This window comes from Drosophila eugracilis, unplaced genomic scaffold (assembly GCF_018153835.1).
Source record: "Drosophila eugracilis isolate 14026-0451.02 unplaced genomic scaffold, ASM1815383v1 contig_1765, whole genome shotgun sequence".
Classification (NCBI taxonomy): Eukaryota; Metazoa; Arthropoda; class Insecta; order Diptera; family Drosophilidae; genus Drosophila; species Drosophila eugracilis.
Genome location: NW_024572605.1, coordinates 5,491,374 through 5,514,052, shown reverse-complemented (window position 1 = coordinate 5,514,052; position 22,679 = coordinate 5,491,374). Strand labels below are relative to the sequence as shown.

The following is a 22,679-nucleotide window of genomic DNA, read 5'->3' as shown; positions in this document are numbered from 1 at the left end:
ACAATAATGGTTTTACAGCTGTTTTACTATCTGGTAACACTAATATTTTACAAAGCAACTAAAAAAACATCGAAGAAGCGGAATAAAATATTATTCTTTAAACTAGAGACGTGAGCAATTGAACAAATTCGAATTTCGCTTAAAATGGATGATATACGCAGCAGCATGGACAACATGATGGATCGTTTTAACGACAGCATAACACACTCGGCGCCCAAGAAGCTGCTATTTAACCGGCTTTCCGCCTCCTTCAGTGAGGATTTAGTGGCTTGTAAGTGTTTTTTTTAGTAAAGAACTGGTATGAACTTAGACTTAACAATGAATATCTGGTAACATAGCTCCCAAAAAGCGGCGCCTGGAGCAGGAATCACCGGAACGTAGTCTGAACTCGAGTGCCGCTTCCTTGAACAATTCCTCCAACGATCCATTGGGTTCCTGGCAGAGCAGCAAACTCCGAACGGATCTAATCGAAAGTAAGGCTACAGTTCTCAAGCTTCGCAACGAACTCGAAAAAAAGGACCGAGAGCACCGTCAGGCCATAATGCTTGCAGAGAGCAAGAGCTCAGCCCTAAAAGAGCAGTGCGATATCACCTGCCAGAAGCACTTGGAACTGCAGAAAGAGTTTGAGATTTTGCGAAAGCGTGAGCTATCATTTAAGGATGAAGCCAGTAGGGCAACCGCCGAATTGTCTCGACTTAAATTAAGGTATGACGAGGCCATGACAAAGTTGCAAAAGGAGAAGTATCTACAGGTGGAGGATGCCCGCAATGTCCAGCTGTGCATCAGCAACGAGCTAAGCGAATATCGCCGCATAGCCCAACGGGCCGATCTCGAGCTGCAGTCCACGGTAAATGAACTGGATCTTTTACGTGTGCGCCACGAAGAGTTGAAAGCACGGGTGTCTAAATACGAAAAGCTACGCGGTGAATATGAGATGCAGACGCAAAGTCTAAAGGTGGCCACTGATCGTATTCATGAGCTAGAGTTCGAGATTCAATCGTACAGCGATTGGAAGGAGGTGACCAAAACCTCGCAAGAGCGTCTAGCAAGTGTTCCGGATCTCCGGGCTGAGGTCGAACGCCTGCGCAGCCACAACAAGCATCTTAACACTCTGATAGGTGATAAATTACTGCTAGAGGAGAAGGTTCATGACTATAAAACGCGACTCGATCGGGAGGAAGGGGCCCGTGCAGAGGCAGCGTCATTACAGGTGAAATTATCTCATGTCGAGCAAGAACTTAAGGAGTGGGTCAAAGTGGCCCAGGATCACTGCTTGGCCAACACATTGGTTAGTCCGATGGCTCTACGCTCGCGCATTGAGCAACTTCTTAAGGAGGACATTATCAATGTGGCGGAGAAGTCGTCTGCCGCCTCGGACACCAAACATTTACAGGTACGCTTTATCTACGTTTTTTAAATCTTTATTTAATTGCTATTTCTAGAGCTCAATTCGTGATCTGGAGCAAAAGTGCACCTCTTACTTGAAGAACATCGAAGATCTTAATATCGTGTTAAAGCGCCACAAAAACTTCAAGGAGAGACTGCAGCGTAAGCTGATCACCGTGTCCAAAGAGCGCGACTTCTATAAGCAGATGGTAGAGAACTTCGATAAGGATTTGACCATGAGCAATGCCAGTGTCGCAGATATGACGCAAGATATGCAGGTTCGTTACCGTGTGGAGGTGCTCGAACGCACAGTCACCGGTTACAAGGACATGTGTGCCACGTTGGAGCGTGAAATTCAGGCTATGCGCCAGCAGGAGCCACTTCCCGAGCCCACCGAAGGCTACGAAAGTGTCAAAAAGGATCTGGATACACTGCGCCTAGAAAACGAAAAGTTGCGTAGGCGCAAAGAGGAACTCGAGCTGGAGATGATGCACCGCTGCCTACGCGGAGACTTCAACATGAAGGACTACAAGGTGGTGCATCTCAATGAAAATCCCGCTGCTGAAGCTTATGAGTTAAGTAAGAATATGATGGAGAAGCTGCAGGCGGAGATTGAGAGACTTAAGCGTCGAAACAAGAAGTTGGAAGACGATCAGGAGCAACGACTTAATGAGACTACTAGCACGGGCGGCATGACCCTGAACTTCAAGGAGTTTAACCAACTGCGTGCAGAATTGGAGTCAGCGAACGGTAAGATGCGCAAGATGAAGGATTGCTTTAAGGCGGCCCGAGAGGAATTTCGAGATGTGTGCTATATGCTTTTGGGATATAGGATCGACCGCATAGGCGCCAACAGCAATTATCGGTTAGTTTCGAATTGATTACTAGTTTTAGTTTTATTTTCACCAATGTTCGTTTTGCTTGCAGCATTTCCAGCATGTTTGCAGAGGGACCGGATGACTATTTGGATATCAGTCTCAACGAATCGAATTGCTTAGCTCTGCTGGAGTCTCCCTATTCACATACTTTCAATCCGCCCATTGATCAGCAGCTGGCCGCAACTAATTTTCCTGCATTCTTTTCCGCCCTTACCCTGGAACTTTTCCAACGGTCAACTGTCACCATGAATTAGAAAACCATTAATTTAGACGTAGGTTAAGTTAGCCAAGCGAGGAACAGCAAAATGAATTCTTGTCAGCATCAGATATACGATTGATTTTCTTTATAAACCTATAAGCCGCCCGACAGACTGTATTAAAATGCGAAATTATTTATATTTTCAACCACTAATTGAAAGCCAATTACAGAAGGATTAATTAATAGATATTTATAAATTATAGTAATGCACAATATAAATTGGAATAATACCTTATCCACTACGTGGAGGTCAGGATGTGGGCCACCTGCTCAGGCGTCCTGTGGAGAAGTTGCCCCGGCTGCTCAAAGCCGTTGGCCGGATCATGAACTCTCTCGTAGATCTGCTTATAGATGGCCACGATCACATTAAAAGATCGCTTCTGAACGGTAGCCCGATGACTGCTGGACATAATGAGCTGTACTTGCGGCAGAAGCAGCACATCAGGCAACTCCAGAAAGGCATCCATCTTGGACATAAAGATCTTCAGCAGGTTCGTTTCGATTTTGGACTGATTGCTCTGCAAGATAGCGTAGATGGGACCCAGATTAAGGTTGGCCACCAAAGATGAAGCCTGCTCGGAAGTTAATGTGTCCAATTGGGCATCTGATTGTGCCTGCAGACGCTCCACACGTTCGTCCATATATTCGTAAACAGCCAGTGAGCTCTGCATGTGATGCAGACAGTTCAGGAGGTATACACCCATGTCCACGGTGGGCAAATGGGCGGCACTTTCCTGAACGGATTGCAGCAATGGATCAATCACACAGCTCACGATCTTGGTGATGTCCGCCTGCCGACCATCGACCATGGTGGCTACCGAAAGAATCTCCTTGAGTATATTTAGCAAGCGGGCAACGCTTGGTGGCGGTATAAGATCTCTTTGTGGGGGTTCTAAAGCTAGTCCCGATCCTCCAGATGGCCGTTGCAAAACGCTTCTTACCTGGGCAGCTAATGCCCCTAGATATATTTGCTCACTGCTCTTCTGTAGCTCAACCAGGCACTCCTCCAGGCTGCCGCCCTGCACAACCTGGCGCATTATCTGCTGATAGAAGCGCAGCAGATTGGAAATGGTAAACAGCACGATAGTGTCTTTCTCCGCCTGCAGTATCGTCTCCACGCGCACTTTTAAGGGATGGCAGACGCCATCGGCTATATAACCCAAAGCGTTCTGGAGCTGGTCGGAAATATCTGTCACAGAATAGAGACTTTTAATGTAAGATACTAAATCAAGAAATTTTTTTCTAGCAAACCTTGCTTATCGCACTTTTTAAAAAGCAACGACAGGTTTTCCTTTTCGCTGGGAATGCTCTGATGTAGCCAGGCAAACATATCCCCAATATAACGCTTAGGATCGTGGGCATGAAGCTCTATAGGCTTAGGGTTACCACCAGGACCACCTTCTGTTAATGCCTCGATGAACTGGCGCACCAAAACCGCCCTTCTCGCAATGGCATACTCATCAATAACGTATCTAATTAATTAATATGAATAAGTGTTAAAAATATCTTATATAATGTACTCACTTAAATAGAACAGGACGATCCTGTAGCCTGCTCATGGCTTCCACAATAAGTGGACCGATCTCGTTGTTCTCCAAACTGCGGCAGTGATTTTGAGTCCAGCGGTAGAGCCTCTCCAGAGCGCCCTCTTGATGCAACGTCATCTCCTCCATGATGTCAAGGGCAGCAGTTTGGTAACCGCACTGCATCAATAACCTGCAGTCGGCGTGGATGCTTTGTACCCTGTCCAGAACTCGGAAAAAGTCTGGTACAATGGGTGCATCCTTGGCAGCGCCATAGAGCAACTGGTGCTCAGCTCCGCTTAACTGGAAACGGGCCAAAAAAGCCTGGGCAATCTGTTGATGGACTTCTAATCGATCCCTTTCTCGCTGCATGGTGTTAGTCTGCTCGATCAGATCCTTCGTAAGTGCCTTTGATGTCTCCAGATCAGATTTCATGGTCTCCACTGACGTGGCCATTGTGTCCAGATCGTCGCACACAGCGTCCAGGGAGAGCTTTACTTCGCGAAATGCCTTCAGGAAGTTTTCATTGATGCCCACGGAGCGGTGTTCGATCTGACTCCGCAGGTTCCTGCGGTTCTGAAGGGTGTTTTCCGTGAAAAAAGTGGACAGACCACTCAGAGCGTCCAAGGTGTCCTATAATGGTAACTGAGTTATTGGATATTGTTCGCACTTGGGAGAATTTTGAGGACAAACCTTATCCGACTCCAGACGGGCCTCCAGGATCTTGTTGACCCTTTTCTGAATCCTGTCTAGCTCCTCCGGTTTTTCCATCTTGAATAGCCAAAGTGTGACCAGCTAACGAATGAGTAAACATATGATCAAAAAATACTAAACAATTTTATCAAATATTTTATATTGGTTTCATTATTTGTGTTTAAATATAATAACATAATATTTATTTATATGTAATTAATGTGTAAAAAAATACAAAAAACTGATAAATGTGTAAATTTATTCAATAGCTTGTAATAAAAAAAATTTTAAAACATGAATCGGTCACCTTGTCAAAAAAATACCAGAAATAGTTTACTGGAGCCCTGTCTCTTAGCTAAAACAAAAGTAAAAGAGTTTTCTACAATTCTAAACAAATATTTACAAAAAAAGCAGCTAGAAGCCACCTTAACATAAAAAAGACCGAAAATGGCCGCTCTGGCTAGCTTGACTGCCCAGTACACGGATTCCGAGAATGAAGGCGATGCCAGTCCAGATTCCCAAAATTCGACGGCGTCCCAGGTTACCACAAAACTAAAAGAAACCAACCATGTATTAAAAAACAATAATAACTACCTTTCAGGTCATTATTCCGCCCAAGCGTCCCTCACCAACACCTACCAAGCAGGATGAAGAAACCAAGCGATCCAAAGAGAAGAAAAAGAAGAGGGCCAAGAAAGTGCGAAGATTAGTGAGCTACCAGGATGACACACTGATTTCCGACGAGGATGAGGATCGGGCAGCGCCCTCCAGCGAAGAGGAGTCCAGTAGCAGTGATGAAAGTGATAGTTCCAATTCGCAAGGCGCAGAAAGTCCCAACATCAAAGATAAGAGCAATGCAGGAAACGGTTCCAAGGAGGTAGACACTCCCATGGAGGTGGACGAGGAACCTGGAGGATTTCCAACGGAAGAACGGACGGCTGAAAGCTACGAAAAAGATCCCAAGTATGCCAAGTACAAATTCCAACTGCCTCCCGAACCCAAGGGTAAACCCTCTGCAGAATTGGTGGCCAAGATCACCAAGATGTACACGAAGATGCGCCAGACAAATATGGACATGAATCGCGTGATACAGGACCGCAAAGAGTTCCGTAATCCCAGCATCTACGACAAACTAATCAGCTTTTGCGACATCAACGAGTTTGGCACAAACTATCCACCTGAGATATATGATCCCCTGCAATGGGGCGAAGAATCCTACTACGAGTCTTTGGCGGCAGTGCAGAAAACGGAAATGTTGAAGAGGCAGAAGGATCGCAAGGATATGGACAAGGTGGAGCAGGCCACAGCTTTGGCCAGGAAGGTTGAGGAGGAGGCCAAAAAGCGGTAGGACTCGATTAAGAATAGGAAAATCTTTGAATTTCTTGTGAAATTTATTTTTTCTTACAGCAAATCCAAGTGGGATCAGCCAGCTGCTTCAACCGTAGTAAAACCCACTCTTCCTGCTCTGACCACCACTGTTACTGGTACCAAGGGCACAGTCATCTCCGCCTTTGGATCACTTCCCAAAAAGCCTGCCGCTTAGATTATAATAACTAAATAAACATTTATTTCTTATTAATTATGTGGTTTTGTAAATTTTAATCCTTAGTCACCCAGTTGGTTCATTATTTCATTGCGATAGTTAGCGATGTCGAGCTCCGTTTAGTCGGCTCACCCTCCGTATTTAATATATTTTCATGGCAAAATCAGTATTAAAAGTATATTTTTTAAGCCATAAGATATATATTTGTAGATCTTCTTCGGTCACACTGGCTCGAACTCGAACATCCGTGTGTGTTGAGTTGTATTTTTGCGTTTTATATCACAAAAAAAAAACAAATAAATTCAGTGTTTGTTTATTGCATGCAGTCGGTTAACCAAGCGTTATGATTTAAAAACACAGAGTGCGTGAAAGCTAATTTAATTCCTAATTTTGAATTGAGTCAATGCAATGCAGGGCAGCGCAACAACAACCACACACCGAGAGAAAAGAAAAGAGAGAAGACAACGCAGCAGCAGTAAAAGAATTTTTTCGATCTGAACGGAGCGAATGTGTGTGCGAGTGAGATAACCTGAGATTTGTATAAAAAGATAAAAAATGATGAAGATGCCGAGATAATTGTAAAACCATGTGTGTGTTTGTGTGTGCGAGTGCTGAAAAATTTGTTTAAACAATCTTGGCCGTGCCATTAATTCAAGGTGCATATAAATGCGGATGTGGCTATTTAATCGGCAACCGGTATTTCGTCTGGCCCTCTCTTCACATCCTTTTTTATTACTTCTTCTTTTAGCTGCGCGAGTTGCTTTTTTTTGCCGCCACTTGCGCTGCAATTCCCCTGCCTCTCGCACGGGCTAGAAAGCTTATTTATAAACCGAACTGCAAGAGCGGAACAGAAAATAAAGCAAAAAAAGAGGCAATTTCAATGGGTGAAGCGCCATTGTCTCTGGAATATGCATAATATTTGGCAACAAGAAAAAAGAGGGGAAAGAGAAGCGCAAGTAAAAGAAGAAGAGGAGCAAAACCCCATCTCTTTGTTCCGCTCACAACAATTGTAAATGAGAAGCTCTGTCCCTCTCTTTCTCAATCTCTCTTTCACTCACCTTTCGGTGCTGCCACTTGTTGGTGTGTTTGTTGATTGTGTGACTGTGTATGTTGCCCTGCCCAAAAACAACTGAGTTCTATTCATTTTGTTGGTTTTTTTCGGCCGCAGGAAATCAAATGAGAGCGCGTTCGATAAAAAGAGATAAAGAAAATACTGTTCGGCGTCAGGTGTTAAAGTGCTAAACAATTCCAAAAAACGCAAAGGAAGGTAAACAAAAAAGCGACGCGTGTGCATGTGTGCGGCGCCAATAAAAAACCAAAAACAAAAACTGACACCCAAAAAGACAAACAACAACATTAATATTAACCAACATCTACAACAACAAGAAGCTAGGGCATCGAGTGATTCAACGCGGCGCACCAAATAAACCATGTCGGATTCGTATTATCAGGTAAGTGTGTGTGTGTGTATGTCGGTGTGTTAGTCTGCCGGTCAAATCGGTTGCTTAATATTTTCCCTATCAGTTACCTTCCCCTTCCCCCACCCTCTTATTTTCTGCCACCATCTTGCTCTCTCTCTCTCTCTCTCTCTATGGGATTATATACATTCCAACAGGAAATACAGTAAAACTTATTTACAACAACCTTTTATAATTAATCAAAAAAGTTAAATGACATTTTAAATAATTTTGTTTCTGTAAAGAAGAATCATCTTTTATCAGCTTTGCATTCAAAACCTCTCAAATATTTTTCATCCATTTCTTTGGATAACAATATAATTTATTTCAACTTTCAATTCGTTTTTCTCCAATTATTAATATTTAGACAAATATATTTGAATCACGATTTGAAAATGACTAAGTATTCAATTTTTTCTAATGATTAATATAACTCTTTGACCAATTGAATTTGAACTGTGGCTCGTCGAAAACATTAAATGTAACACTCATCTCTGCTCTATAAATGCCCTTCTTGCTGACACACCTGTTGCGCACCGGTAGTTTCCGCTCCAGCTGACGGAAACCACTTGTGGGTCATCCCTGGAGCTCTTCAGTAGGCAGGTAGCCTCCCCTTCTGTCAGGAATAATAACCGTGCCAATGAAAACGGCAACAAATGGCTGCAAATGACATCACTTTCGTTAGTTGGCGTGCACAAATCGCGTTCCACATTCAAATTCACATTCAGCTCGCCAAGTGGCAATTGCCTTAAGTGCGTGACCCGCAGCCTAAAAATAGACACCCAGCGGTCAATATTTTTATGGACCTTTCAAATACCTATTGGGCAATTCGAAGGCAGTCAAAATTATGTAAATTCTTGACACTTGGATGTAAATGGAAATTATTACAGAACTCTGAGGCAATTTTCAAAACTACTGGTTAAATTTGTAGTGTCGTTATTCTTTTGAGATATAGAAGACATACTTATCCAAACAGGATAAAATATAAAGAATTATAATAACCCCTTTAATTTATTAATTTATAAAATATATTGTTATACTCTCCCCTTGTAATTTTTTATTATCAAGCTAGATAGTGTTTTTCGCCGTGTAATGCAATTACCAACAAGTTTGCAATTAGTTGGTTGCCCAGCAATCAGTTGATTACAGGGTATTTAACTGTGCAGTTTATAAATAGAACAGTCTCTGTAAAGTTGTTTTGGTCGATTCTACGCCGCCTTATCTCTGTACCCGCTTATCAGCTTTTTAAAGTTCTATATGCAGCTTCTGCGCTTCTGTACTTTATTTTATCGCTAATACAGCATCCATCACGTAAAATGAATGAGTCAGAGAAATCATTCAGCCAGTGACCCATTAAGTTAATTTCATAAACCCATTCACCAAACCTCCAAGGTATATTCAATGGTAACTCATTTGCAGTCTGGGATTTTGAAAGTGCAAACCCCCTCGAAAATGTATAAGCCCAATGGAAGTCGCACTCGGTGTTTAGCCAGAAAACCAGATTCCTGAAGGAGGAGCAACGGCAGCTCCTACTTACATACTTTTGCCATTTACGGTGGTGCACCTGAGTTAAAGACGAGACACAATCTGCCCGCAGGTTCGCTTCTTTCAGACTGAAAGCCGAAAACCGGTTTCGGTTTCGATTTGAGCCATCTTGGCGTTGTTCTAAAACTGCTCGGCAGAACAGGGTCAGCCAGTTGGCATGGAAAATGGCAAAAGAAGATTAAAGCACCTAGAAAAGCCTAGACTTTTTTCAAGCTACTTTGTAAACTATTATCTTTATCTTTGAATTTAATTGGATATATTTTAAATAAACCACAAACATCTCTATTAACCAAAATAGGGTTTTACATTTAACATTCTTAGTAATATCTTCACGTTTTTAAGGATCTTTCTTTGGGCTTTTCTTAAGTGTTTTGAGTTTGGTTCAAGCATTGTTGATTTGTTTAACAAATTTGCAATGGGCAAAAGGCCTCGACAAACACACTTGCCATGCATGCGGAATGTTAGGCAAACAGTTTGTATGGTATGGCGGTTGGGCCATCAAGTGTCACGTGTCCCTGCCTCTCAGCCTCAACTTCACCCCGCTCCTTTTGGCGGCCATCTCCTGGATTATTGTGTGGCCACATCTTGGCCACTGACAGGCTGTCAGAACAAACAAAGGGCCACACAGGGTCCAAGGGAAGGAGGGATGAAGAGTTCCGAACGTTGTTGTCTCTGGCTTGTTGTTTACCTTTGGCTCCGACTGCATCCCACAAAGTGCCTGCGACTGGGAGATAATTCCGCCAAGTATACCAATTAAAGGTTCATTTTTTCCACTCAGAAATGAGTTAACAAAATGTATTTTTATACATCAGTGTTTCTTTGTAGAACTCAGATTGAAGGTTAATTGTTACTCTAAAAGGAAGGTTAACCACAATATTGTCATAAATCTTATATTTTATACCTTGCCAATACAAGTACCTCGACATTTCTGTTAATAAATATTGGTCAAATATTCATTTTTCGTGAATAATAATGATATAAAACTCAACTCATTCCGATTAAATAGGAGACTATTTCATTTTTCAAAATAGAAATGACTCGAAGATAAAGATAGAGCAGTGAATTTCCTTAATTAAATTGACACTCGGTCGCCGTCTTGTTTACAGTTTCAATTTTCCTCAGTTCTTCGCTTAGTTTCCGCACATTTGTTTTGCACGAGTTTTCCTCAACCCTGGAGATGGGATGCATTTCATTAAATTCAATTTGTATCTATTAAGTTGCCGTTGGCTAGCCTGATGGAAGCTGATAAGCTATCATACTGCGACTTTAGTCGTGATTTGTATATGTAAATTTCTAGCTGCGCAAAAAAGTTTTATTTCATTTAGACGATGATGCGACTTAGTCTTTTCCACTTTCTACACCCTCACCCCTTGCAAAAACAAAACATTTCATTTTCTCTGAGAAAGCTTTACAGATTATTTTGTTTATTTCCCATTGGTCGGTAGCAAGTTGTTGTGCTTGATGTTTCGTTATCAATTCGACCCTCGGAGCTGCTTTGCTTGCTTACATAAATTGAGCAATTAAATGTTGCAAAATATATTCATCCAGCCAAGCTAGTCAAGCGTTCAAACGGATATTTTATTTCCATTAGTTTTTCTTCGATTTTCCCGAGAGGCAAAAGAAAGTGTACCGCGGGGTCGACGGGCATTGAAAATCATTTAATTAACTTGCTTTGCTGCCTGTCGTTGGTCTTTTGTTTTTGCTGTTGATGTTGCTGTTGTTGTTAGCCGGCGTTATATCACTTCCATTTGTGCTGCCCCTCTCTGCATTTGACTAAGTTAATTCATAGCTCGTTATTGTCTGTATAACCCACACACCCTACCCCCTACTTCCCATTTCCTCTCGCCGTGGGCACATTTAATTGCTGCAATTGATGAGTTCAATTGCGCAAATTATTGCGCTGACTTTGTGCCAGTGCTACGGCTGCTGGTGCTTCGTTCCTTTTTCCCGGATCGATATGAATTTGTGGGTGCTCTCGAGGTGGCAGCCACCTGAATGAATTGAGGCCTTGTTTTGTTATGCGGCTGGAGCAACAGGTGAAAGGGTAAAGTGTCAATCTTCTATCTTGGTACAATGGGAAATGGCATTTGATTTACTATTAAATAGGATTAAAGTCAGTGGTTAAGTTATACTTTTCTTATAAGTTTTAGTTTTGGATGTCTTAACAAGGTTAATGGTAAAAAAGACTTCTTAAATGACCTGTGATTCCGGAACTGAAGCTTTGGTTTGTCCCATTTCGGGTGCCTCACTTTTGGCGCAATTCTTTCGCCTGGATTTGGCTTGGCGAACGGGTTTTCGCCTTGAACTCTAAAAAAAAGTGGAAAACTCGAATTCGGCACATGCAGGTGTCCCCAATTACATTGAATTCTCGAAATTGGGACAACGTTAGTTAGCCAGGTTGCTGCCGCTCGTTTGGCTTGCAAATGAAGTGCTGTGCCCCAAATGCGGGGAATGAAAAGGAGGAAGCAGCTAAAGAACTAGGAACCACAACAAATGCAGAAACTAGTTGCAAAAGTAGAACTTGTCTGGTTTGACATCAGGAATGTGGTGCACCTTATGCCAGCCAGCGAGCATCTTGAACTTGCCACAGTTGCTGGCTCCACTTGAAGTTGCATTTGCAGTTGCAATTTCTGTGGCAATCCAGCAAACGTTGCACGTGCAGACGTCAAACAGCTGGCTTTTGTTGTTTGTTTCTTTTTTTTAGTTTTTTATAGTTGTCTTTGCGGCCGCCCGTTCATTTCCATCCAATTTTCTTCGACTGCAACGACTGCTGCTGCGGTAACATTGATTTCTGTATAATTTTCGTAATTTTCGCTTTCACTCGACCAAAAACGAACAAATGGCAAACAAAAACAAAAGTTAAGGCCGCCACTGCGACTGCGGCTATTGCCATAAAGCATTTTTCAATCAAATTAACAGCATGTTAATAGCATAACAGAGACATGCCATTTGTGCATAAGCGAGTGAGAAAGAAACGGAGATAGGGTTTATAGGTGCACTGCCAAATATTTGGCTGTATTTTAACTTTAGTGCCAGTGATTTTCAATTGCAAAAGCCAAGGGGTATTAGTAAATCTTTTTTACAAAAGGAAACGTCAGCAGAACATGCGTTAAGAAACTTTATGCAGATCCTTTTACAATCACTCCTACTCTCAATTAAAGAAATCGTTAAGTAACACTATAAATTACCATTTAAAATAATCAATTAATTGTTATTGGAAAAACAGGCACTAAAACTAAAAGCTGAATAAATTTAAAAGGCTTTAACAGAGTTAAATTATACTTTCGAAATTTTGTTTTAAGGAACGCAAACCGTCTCCTAAAAACCCTGAAAAGAATGAAATGTAACGGTACTTTGCTTAAGAGGGTCCTTTATTATTGTATTTTATAATGAAAGTTTAATTGATATAGTTGCCACCATTTAAAAGAGAACCCTAATTTCTCAGTGTAGAGAGAAAGAGAGAGGAGAAAAGCGTGCCAAGCTTTACTGCAATTGTTTGGCAAACACCTGCAATGCTCTCACCTCACCCCCTTTTCTTCTTCACCTCATCCCATCTTGCTTACTCTCCACGTTTGAGTGCCGCTCTCTGCCAATTTTCCCACTCTAAGCTGGCTTCCTCAAACAGACACCGTTGTTGCTGTTTGCTATACCATTTTTTTTTTCGATCGCTGCAAGTGTTGTTGACCGCTGAGTTTGACGCCGAAGCAAAAGCCTCAGGCGCTGCTCTCAAAATGCCGTTGCTCGTTGATTGAATGCAGCAGCAACAACAAGCCACGAACAACAAACAACAATGCTGCAAAAGCTTCCAATTTTAGAGATGAGTAAATCATTTTTAGACAAACGGGAAATGGGGCTTAGATAATGATGATAATAGAAAAACAAGAGCTTTAAATTCGTTTCATATTAGTAATATGTGTATTATTTTTATTTCAGAACATTGAAAACGTTGGAAATTTAGTTTGAAATTCGCGTTATCCTTTAATTTTCCTTAATTAGTATGGAAAAATGGATTTTAGTTAAGAACTGCAATCTCTGCCGTAGTTCTAATCCCAGCAATAGGTACAATAATAAGCTAACTCATTCGTTAGCCGTTGACTAGTGTTTGTGTGGAATCCATGTTAATCACATTACGTGTACCCGGCTAATGCCTCGCTGATTCTGTGGGAATTGCTCTGATTTTTTATTTTCATCGCTGGTGCAGTTGCACCTTTGAGCTCTTAATGCAATTAGGTAGAGCTTTTGTTGCTCCTCCTTACCTGTGTTTTTCCTTCGTGATGCTCTTCGACACATCAGTTTTCCCACTGAAATGTAACTGTAAATCACATTCTTTATCTTTTTGTTTAACTGTAGCAAAAAACTCTGATATATTAATTGGGTTGCCGTGAGGTTTGGGATTTCGGTGATAAAAGTTGTTTTCAACTGGGGCTGGTTTGTTCTTTTAACTGGCTGTTGTGAAGATGCAAATGAGAGTCGACACCCTTCGAAAGATGTCTTAAAGCCATCCAGTTGGAACTTTTCAGGGGAAAGGGCGCCTTCCTCTTTGACGTTGGCCGACACTGTGGGCCCTTTTCCCTCTGTTTTTCCCTCTTTTCCTTATCTGCACACCCCGCCTTCTTCTGGCCATAAACGATACTTCTTGGCTGCCATTGTTGCCGCTGCCCTGTCATTGTGGCAAGTTACAGCGAAACTTCTTTGTCTGGAATGACTAAGAAGGTGGTTAAACTAAGTTTAATTTGGTGAAATAGGGTTGGATTGTAAATTACTTTAAATATAGTCCGATTTCTATTTTTTATTTGATTTTAAAGTCTAATTCACATTTTTTCATGTTAGCCAATGGTTTTGTCCTCGTAAAATACATTTTCATTTGAAATATTATTCCTCTATTTGAAGTTTTACTGTACCTTCGCTGTTATTGTTGTACTTGTTACTGCATGTTGCTGTTGCAGACGACAACGATGACTTCCCACAGCCGCATCGATGCGACAACAAAACTGAGACACAGAGCAAAACTTAAAGCCAAAGTTAAAGCCAAGAGACAGCCAGAGTTTTCCCTTTCGTTACGTGACAGCGCCCAAGCAATCACACGGCCCGAAAGGCACCCATCCTACAGATACAGATACAGATACTGGAAGACATCTACGTCTGCAGATATGTACATCTGCAAACAGGCATGGCTAAAACCTCAGACAATCTGCATATCCATTCAGATCTTAGCTTGGCTTTCGTTTGCCATGTGGTAAGAGTATTTCGCTTTGGCATTGTTCTTAGCTCCGTTTCCCTTAATAATGACAGAGACTCATTTTCCGCCTGAATGCGGCAAACTTTCCCGAAATATCAAAATCCATTTCCATTTCATTTAAGATCTTAGGAAATAGATTGCGAGTTTAATGCAGCTTTTTACTTCTGCTTCCTATAGTTTTACTGAATTTTCATAAAGATCAATCTTACTAATCGTGTACTATTAATATTATTATATAAAATATACATTAAGGAATCTAAGAATCTTCAAAGAAAACGATTATATAGGACGGAAAAATCTTTGATTGCCCAGGAGGGTATATAGAGTTCATTATCTTCACTTACAGTTTGGACACTTTTCCTTTTATTTTTTTGGCTTTAAAGAAAAGGAGCTAAGAGCGGGGCGTGTAATTATGATGAAACTGGCTGACTCGACTTGTTGTTGGCTGGGCAAGTTTTTGGGCGCTGTTTTTCGAACAGAGTGCGTGGCAGTGTTTATAGTGTTTTGATTCAACGTTCGGCGTTCGGTGTTTTGGGGCTTGGGTTTGTCAACCTCTGGGATCTTGGATCGACGTGGGCTGGGCGACTGGCATGACGCATTCGACGCTTTTCGGTTTAATTGCCACTTTTCGTTTTCGCTTTTCCGACCGAGCGCGGAGTGCTTATCAGTCGCTGCACTTGGCATTGGCCATATTTTCTTTTTTGGCTTGCGGTTTTTCGTTTTGGCTGCACATCCGACATCCGGTTTCGGGTTTTGCCAAGCAATTTCCGTTTTCCCGAATACGCGAATAGTATCGGGAAATAAACACCCTCACACCTATCCACACGTATCGATTCGAAAACCCTTTCATAAAGACATTCTATAGGTCAGTCGGGTGAGTCAGGGCCGCTTTTAAGGTTGGCGGAATGGGTTAAAAGGGGTTCCGTCTACGGTGTGGATATCTAATTAGTCACTCATTTGTGGGGCTTCTTAACCTTATTTATTCACAAGGGGTTGTCGGCCCTTAATGTTCCATTCAGATGGAGGAACTTTACATTCATTTCTTGAAAACAAGGGTTAAAATAACCAGTTAAACATTTAAATTGATATATTTCTTTTATCATCAAACTTCCCTAAGCATTATATTAACCTATCTACCAGCAAAACTAGATCCCGTTTTGGACAGTTTGTTCCAGAAAAATCGCAGCCTTGGGTGAAAGAATTTCTCTGAAGCAGAGAAAGCCTTGGGCAAAGAATTTTTCTAATTGAAGCGGCGCCATGCTGAGCCATGGAATTTTTCCCATTTCCTCTCTCTCTCGCTCGACCATTTATCCATTTTCCAGCTATTTTCGATGCTTATGCAAATGACGACACTTGGCTTATCTCTTGGCTCATTCTCCGGAATAAACAATAAACAAAAGTCGTGGCCAACTAAAAATGTGTGACAGTTTCATAATAGTCGAAAAATCGTAGATTTAGAGAGGTTATTCTTTCGCTTAGATGGGAGCAGATGAGGGGGGATCTCTCTCAAATGTTAATCAAACATAGCTGTACAATTCCCAGAACTGGCACAATGGGAGAGTTAAGAACGGAATTACAGGGGGGCTTGGGGGGATAGAGCCAAGAGGAAAATTGAAAAGAATCTGAGCGGAGCCAATTAACAAACTTGAGTTGCAGTTATTCAGCCGCGCACTCTCTCTGGGGCTCATCATTCTCTGTTTCTCTCCTTGTTGCTCTCTCTGTTATACTCTTGTTGGAGCATCACTTCATTGGTCTGCACTGAGAAAAAATATTAAAACAATAAACAAGTAATATTTTTCTTTTTCGTAATCAACTTTATACTTATTTATGATCTTTCCTGCTTAAGACTTGCATCTCAGATCGTCCGATCTGGCTATGTATATCACCCTTCAACGTACGTGAATGCAACGCTCTCCCAGTTTGTAAGCCTCTCTCGAGCGCTCTCACAAACATCTGAATCTCTTGAGTTTGAGCTGCGGGCTTTGGGTTTGTGTGCTTTTCTTCAGTTCGCTCGCGGACTTTGAATAAGCCGGTTGTGTCGCTGGTCCGCTTCGTTTTTTTCAGCTCTTTCGCCAGTAGTTCGTTCGCGTTTGTTATTGTTTGTGTGTGAAAGTAGCGGCGTGCAGCAGAAGCGAATTGCATAAATTGGGAAGCCAAAGCCAAAGCCTTTATACCTGGTGATTTTCGAATTTCTTCCAACGGACGCGAGTGCATGAAAGAAAAAAATATATATTTTCCAACGGATGACGCACAAATAAATGCGTTTTGGCCATGTCAATGTCCTTAATTTCGAGAGGCACGCCCACGCCACGCGAGTGCAGAAACATTTGCAGATACCGGAATCCAGCAGATAAAGTTAAAAAAGAAACATAACCGCAATGGGATTAGCCGATTTCGAACTGAGTGTAAGTTGCTAAACGAATCTTAGCGATTTGGACCATTTATTTTACGGCTTCTTTGTCGGCTTCAGCGGATTTCTAGTTAATAATTAAGACAAAAGGCAAAAGATAAAAGCCAAGATATACAGATACAGATACATTAACAGATTCGGATACACAAAACGGCGGTTGGCGCTTGGTGCTTGGTGCTTGGGTGAAATTCCATTTCTCTTTTACTTTTTTTTTTTTTTATTATTTTTATTTCGTTTGGCTGCCAATCGCTTCTGCTTCGTAAAAAGTGAAAATCCAAGTGACAATCAATTAAAATTCGAGACCAGTAGAAAATCGATTTTCGGTTTCAAGCGGGCCAACATTTTGTTCTAATTTTGCCACAATTTTGTTGGGGCCAACCTCTGGTCTCCTCTTTCACCCTCTCTTCATTGTTGCTTCTCTTTTGGCTGGTTTTATTTTTATTTACGGTACTTACGCTGCCGAGGCTTAACCCAAATTCACTTGTTGCATGTGCTGAATAAGCAAAAAAAAAAAAAAAAAAAAAAAAAAACTGGAAAAAAAAATCGTTAAGAAAAAGAAGCGTTGAAGAAAAATGAAAATTTTCGTTGTTTTTAGTATTATTGTCACATTTGTCGATGCCTTTCTATGGCTTTGCCTTAATGCCATGCGACTGGGTCAAAAACCCCTCCCCTCTGCTAACCATTTTCCATATTGGGTCGAACTCGAATTACAAATTAAAAAAAAAAAATACAAATACGAAATAAGAAGCGTTGACAGCTTCAGTTGTCAACTAAACTAAACAAATTCATCAGCACTGCAACCCAGGCTTACATACATTCGTATGCCATAATGAGCTGTGCTTGCCTTTAAACGTTTTTGGAAAATTTATTATTGACACTCGGGAAAAATCTCATTTCCAATTCAATTCCCCTGTCATTGGGGTTTCGGTAATGCAAAATCTCACACCAAAATCGATTTCGATCTGTTTAGGCGTTTGTCCAAAATATACAAAAACTGAAACAATAATAACGAAGCCAGTTTGTACCTGTTAAGACTGTTAAGCAGTCTTCTGCTCATAAATGGTCAAGCAATTTGCTGTTTTTGGCAACCTATTTTTAGGAAGCGGGCAACATGAATAGTTGATTGGTTTTGGAAAGTGAAACGGATTTTAAAGTGTTAGGATAAATATATTCTGGTTTAGCTTAAAGTGGGATATTATTTCTTGTAAACAATTTGTTTATTAAACTAAAACTAAACCATTATTTGTAGTTTATGCTTAAATGAAGAAAATAAGAAATGATATTGTAGCTTTATTTATACATCCGAGTTAGCGAAAGATACCTCCTGATTATTAAAAACCAAATTGTAGAGCATTGGGCATTCCTCATTCCATAATCCCCTGGTATTTACCTTTCCGATGTCGAGTGCGAAAATTAAATCGCTCACTTGAACCACAAAAATAAAAGCAAATACCATATTATCCCCCCGTGTCGTCTACCGACAACACATGTGTTTTTTGTGGACGTGCGTGGGCCGATCAAGTGAAAAAGCATCGGATCGGCCAAGGGTATATTATGGGTTGTGATATATGTATATATATATGTTTATGTTGATGTGTGCCCGTGGAGTTTATATAGCTTGCGACCTTGTTTTCAGTTTGATTTCATGTGCGTGCGGCAAACGCTTCGATGTTTCCTGCCCCGCCGAATACCCCAAAGGCTGGAGCTTAAATAGCAGGTTCACTTCGGTGGTACATATGTTATGATTTGTCTCAATTTTTTGTATTTTTTATTTTGTCGGGGGCAAACGACCGATTAGAAATCGTAAGTTTCATTGTTGCCCATTGGTCATCGCCCCCCTTCACCTCCCCCAAACAACCATTTCAACTTCAAAGCGGGCGCCAATTATCAATTTATGAATTGCCGCGGGCCGAATCAAAGTGGTCCATCATCATTATCATTAGTTAACTGAGTTTACTCCAACTTGATATACTAATAAATGATTTTTTCTCTTTTCTTCTCGTTGCAGGTAAATGGAAAATTATGTTTGTTTAAACGAAATTTGTAGAACATTTCCAAGAGAGAAATTAAAGCACATAATGTATCCTATGGATACATGTGTCAGTATCTGTCTGCACTCGCCTCCCTTTTTGCATTCGCATGCCAATTTCAAATACGTCTAACGAATTCTGTTATTTTTTCCGAAATTATGTGCGCAAATCGAAAAGCTTTCTAATCGCTTTTACGCCGCCTTAGCGTAGCGTTTTCCTTCCTTGCCATTGCAGTTTGCGTCTTGGCATCGCCTTGACATCGTCGCTTTTTATATTCGATATATCCATATATCAAGTATATATGTATATATATATATATAAATATACGTATGTGTGTGTATATATAATGAATCCATAGACGTGGAGGCGGGTGCCTGGTGCTTTTTATTGTGACAAATATTTGGCCAGCTTTCCCATCAGCGACAGATTTTTGCGTTGTGCGATTTTTCTTTTGGAAAATGAGTATACAATTTTTCACATATTTCTACAGTGAGATAACTAAAAGAAAGAAATTCAAATTCAATACACTGCAAATGTATAACTTTTGCTATATATATTACAAAATCAATGCAGTTTGTGTAAAATAAACAAAACAAAATAATTGAAAACTGTATTATGGCATTGACCATGAATATGGTGTTCCTCAAGGATTTACGTTCGCGTCTCAAAGGATATCTGCACGTATGTATGAGAGGGTTAATCACTATCCATTTATGGTGTTTTCTTTTATTTAAATATTTTTACCATAATATAGTCAAGAAAATCTATAATGAAACATCAGTTTTTAAGTTATTTTCTTTGATTTTCTGAAACTAACTTCCATCTATTAGCCAAATATTTCCTGCAGTTAATGAAAATTCCAGCTAAATGTACAGGAAATATTCCCTTCAACAAGCTATTGTTATTAATAATTACCCCAATTAAATCCCTAATGTGTTTGTACATTCCGTTAAGCCTTGCTTAATTAGCTCATTAAGACAAAAAGAAGCTGATAAGCAAGTCGAAGAGACTGGATATTCTCACTTGTTCTGCCCCTTTCTCTCTGCATTTTCACTCTGATTTTTCTACCCACACATACATGTGGCATGCGTCAAAAAGAAATTCATAAATTTTATACAATTTATTGAAGTTTTCTGCCATCGCCTTTCGGCCTCCGCCAATTTCCCTTTGTTTTTGGTGCATTTTTGTGCAACTTTCTCAGACAGCTGTAAGCGCTTATATATCGCCTTTGTCTCAATGCAACCGCACCGAATCCCGACGTATAATGAACATGTCGCTATATAGCATATTATGCTGATTATTCAAGTATGTTGTGTCAGTATTTTTTTTTTCCATTTTTTTTTCACTGCTCCGCTATGCTAGGCTTGCATTTTCCTTTGCCTTTCTGTAATCACGTTATGCAATCTCATTTGGCTTTATTATGGTTATCAACGTCAAGATGTTTTCAAGAATGCGCCGCTAAAATTTCACATGCGAGTATAATTTCCCAGAGAAGGAAAACATTAGCTGCCACACTCAAGAAAATTACAAATGTTTTTCATTAAATTGTTGGTGCAAATATATAAACTAAAATAAGGTCGCTGAGATTATATGCATTCAAAGATTTATCACTAAACTTAGAAAAAAATCTACTTCATTTTCAAAGATTTATGAACTTTCCCCAAGTTTAGGTATTTTTACCTGTCCGTTAAGATCATTTTTTCATCACAAATCATTTTTACATATATGCGGCTGAGCGTGGATATAAATATAATATTTATCGCCCTGTCATTACTTAGGAACTAACCATATATTTTCTTCGGCGCCTTTGTGGATTTGCTTGATGATTCGTCTGTCTAAAGAAAAGATTGTGAAGGTGGGTGGGTAGGTGATAGGGTGGAAAAAACAAAAGAGAAGAGTGTGGGATGACTTTCAGCACTTACAACTCGCTCGTTTGAGTTCGCTTGTTTGATGCAGTTGTCGGCGCTCTATCGATTTTGATTTTAAGCTAATTGGCAATTAGCTGGATTGACTTAAAATCGCATTATCCCATCTGAGATATATACTAGTACTTGTTCTCCATCTTCTTCGACGAAAGGAGCTAGATGCTTTGGCATTAAGTAAGGTTGCGTTCGCAGCGAATTGAGTTGCGTGGTTTGAGCTTATCGACGTCGAACGAACCTGTTGCTGAGCTAAACGGTTGCCGTTCGTCACGATTCGTTTTTCGATTTTTCCCCGCTAACAAAATCAAACATACACACATATACACACACACCTTTGCAAGTCCAGCCGCTCGTTATAGTTGGATGTTCTCAGTAACTGTTCGGCTATAGACGGGCGTAGTTAATTCCGATTTCCCACCGGAGTTCGATATCGGTGACTCAGTGGTGTCACCTAATTATTGGTTATTAATCTAAACAAGTGTGGCAAATATTAACATAATTATCTCTCAAGTGACAGTCAATCAAACAATGAAAATTAACATCCCCTATGAACTACGGAAAAATAAATAAAAAACAGCTAACTAGTGTGGGTGTGAAAAGTGGAAAAGTGAATCAAAATTTATGGCCACTTCCTAGTGTGTAAACAAGTGGTTGTGGAATTCAAAGTTTCTTGCCAAAGTTATCAGTCGACCCGGTTTATTGATAAGAAAACGTTACGCACTCTTTTTTTTGTTATATTTCTGCCAACTCAGGGCCGCATTTGTTGGTTAAGAGGGTGTCTTAGGAAATAACTAAAAAGTTTCAGGGCTGATATAGCTTGGAAAATTAAGGAAATTGATAAAAGTAAAGAAACGAAAAGTTTAAGTGATTATTTAAAATATAAAACAGAGAAGTTTATGCAAATCAATCGTAACACATTGATTAAAGTTCTTAATGTTTATAAGCAAAACGTGACATTTCTTTATAAAAATTTCACACGAATACCAAAACTAGTTTTCAGGGTCTCCTGAGGCTTTAGAAATGAACAAAAATCAATAGACAGTATTGATAAAAGTTTGTAAAATGTAAATTCCATTCACGACATTCCTTTATGAAAATTTCCCACTATATAGCTGGCCATCCCATTGCTGGTACGGTTTTAAAAATATTTACAATGAGCTTTTCATAAACAATTGTTTATTGAAAAGTGTTTACTCTGTACCTCTCTGCACTTGCCACTTTGTTTGGGCCCACATATATGCATATGTTTTGCAGACCGTAGATTTCAACAGGAATTGAAAATAAACATACTCGATCGATAGAACGACCAGGTAACTTTCGTTGTCTATGGCTCATTGTGTAAATATGTACCAACGATTCGGCCCTTAAATACCAAATTTGTGGAAATAAAAGAGTGAAAGAGCGATTAAATTTGTTATTTTCAAGACCATAAAACTTGCTTCATATGTTTCGGACAGATAAGAATGAACTTGAACTTTATGAAAGAGTTTATAAGAGAATTGAAATTCCGTTTTAGATTTGTGTTTGAGTTTGTATTTTGCACTTAGACTAATATTTCCCAATCCGCTTATATAATTTCTTAATATTTTTGTAGCAGTTCTTCGATTATCTTTAGTTGGGAAACGAAAGTCGGATAAGAACGAACGTGGGTCTCATAAGTTTATTAAGAAACAATACACTGGCCTTCAAATTCTTGGCAATATAGAAACTATTTATTTAATTAAATTCTTTGTGTTTTTTGTTGCCAACAGACTTTCCATTCAGGCAAACTTTCGCCTATCAAACAAATCAGCC

At 40.2% G+C, this 22,679-nt stretch overlaps 4 protein-coding genes across 9 annotated transcripts in view; 3 read left to right on the top strand and 1 right to left on the bottom strand.

Moving 5' to 3' along the window:
* The first annotated feature begins 38 nt into the window (after window positions 1–38).
* On the top strand, window positions 39–2,662 carry LOC108104491 (mitotic spindle assembly checkpoint protein MAD1). Its single transcript, XM_017210604.2, has 4 exons — window positions 39–271; window positions 339–1,393; window positions 1,443–2,251; window positions 2,314–2,662. Exons 1-4 carry the CDS (start codon window positions 145–147, stop codon window positions 2,516–2,518), a joined length of 2,196 nt encoding a protein of 731 aa, XP_017066093.2. The 5' UTR covers window positions 39–144; the 3' UTR covers window positions 2,519–2,662.
* LOC108104492 (conserved oligomeric Golgi complex subunit 6) lies at window positions 2,641–4,832 on the bottom strand. The gene is made up of 4 exons (XM_017210606.2): window positions 4,740–4,832; window positions 4,048–4,679; window positions 3,775–3,995; window positions 2,641–3,712 (listed from the first exon to the last, which is right to left on the bottom strand). The coding sequence occupies exons 1-4, from the start codon at window positions 4,815–4,817 to the stop codon at window positions 2,763–2,765; spliced, it is 1,881 nt and encodes a 626-aa protein (XP_017066095.1). The 5' UTR covers window positions 4,818–4,832; the 3' UTR covers window positions 2,641–2,762.
* A 231-nt stretch (window positions 4,833–5,063) lies between these two features.
* Window positions 5,064–6,318, top strand: LOC108104486 (SAP30-binding protein). The gene is made up of 3 exons (XM_017210597.1): window positions 5,064–5,279; window positions 5,341–6,083; window positions 6,147–6,318. The coding sequence occupies exons 1-3, from the start codon at window positions 5,187–5,189 to the stop codon at window positions 6,280–6,282; spliced, it is 972 nt and encodes a 323-aa protein (XP_017066086.1). The 5' UTR covers window positions 5,064–5,186; the 3' UTR covers window positions 6,283–6,318.
* A 171-nt stretch (window positions 6,319–6,489) lies between these two features.
* LOC108104482 (serine/threonine-protein kinase N) overlaps window positions 6,490–22,679 on the top strand; it is a 32,994-nt gene continuing 16,804 nt past the window's right edge. The window contains exons 1-2 of one of the 6 annotated variants that reach the window (XM_017210587.2): window positions 6,490–6,643; window positions 7,451–7,733. In XM_017210587.2, the coding sequence (XP_017066076.1) occupies window positions 7,713–7,733 (21 nt within the window). In that variant the 5' untranslated portion in view covers window positions 6,490–6,643; window positions 7,451–7,712. Of the gene's footprint in view, window positions 6,644–7,450; window positions 7,734–16,298; window positions 16,929–18,847; window positions 19,645–22,679 lie in introns of those variants that run through there. The other 5 variants (XM_017210585.2, XM_017210588.2, XM_017210591.2 and 2 more) reach the window with 5 other exon arrangements.

What these genes read in the sequence shown, in the direction of transcription:
- LOC108104491 (XM_017210604.2), top strand. Translation starts at nt 145, where the DNA reads ATGGATGATATACGCAGCAGCATGGACAACATGATGGATCGTTTTAAC. An exon ending in CGGACACCAAACATTTACAG is followed by an intron (nt 1,394 to 1,442) that starts GTACGCTTTATC and finishes TGCTATTTCTAG; the next exon opens with AGCTCAATTCGTGATCTGGA. An exon ending in GGCGCCAACAGCAATTATCG is followed by an intron (nt 2,252 to 2,313) that starts GTTAGTTTCGAA and finishes TTTTGCTTGCAG; the next exon opens with CATTTCCAGCATGTTTGCAG.
- LOC108104492 (XM_017210606.2), bottom strand. Translation starts at nt 4,817, where the DNA reads ATGGAAAAACCGGAGGAGCTAGACAGGATTCAGAAAAGGGTCAACAAG. An exon ending in GATCGTCCTGTTCTATTTAA is followed by an intron (nt 3,996 to 4,047) that starts GTGAGTACATTA and finishes TTAATTAATTAG; the next exon opens with ATACGTTATTGATGAGTATG. An exon ending in TAAAAAGTGCGATAAGCAAG is followed by an intron (nt 3,713 to 3,774) that starts GTTTGCTAGAAA and finishes ATTCTGTGACAG; the next exon opens with ATATTTCCGACCAGCTCCAG.
- LOC108104486 (XM_017210597.1), top strand. Translation starts at nt 5,187, where the DNA reads ATGGCCGCTCTGGCTAGCTTGACTGCCCAGTACACGGATTCCGAGAAT. An exon ending in AAAATTCGACGGCGTCCCAG is followed by an intron (nt 5,280 to 5,340) that starts GTTACCACAAAA and finishes ACTACCTTTCAG; the next exon opens with GTCATTATTCCGCCCAAGCG. An exon ending in GAGGAGGAGGCCAAAAAGCG is followed by an intron (nt 6,084 to 6,146) that starts GTAGGACTCGAT and finishes TTTTTCTTACAG; the next exon opens with CAAATCCAAGTGGGATCAGC.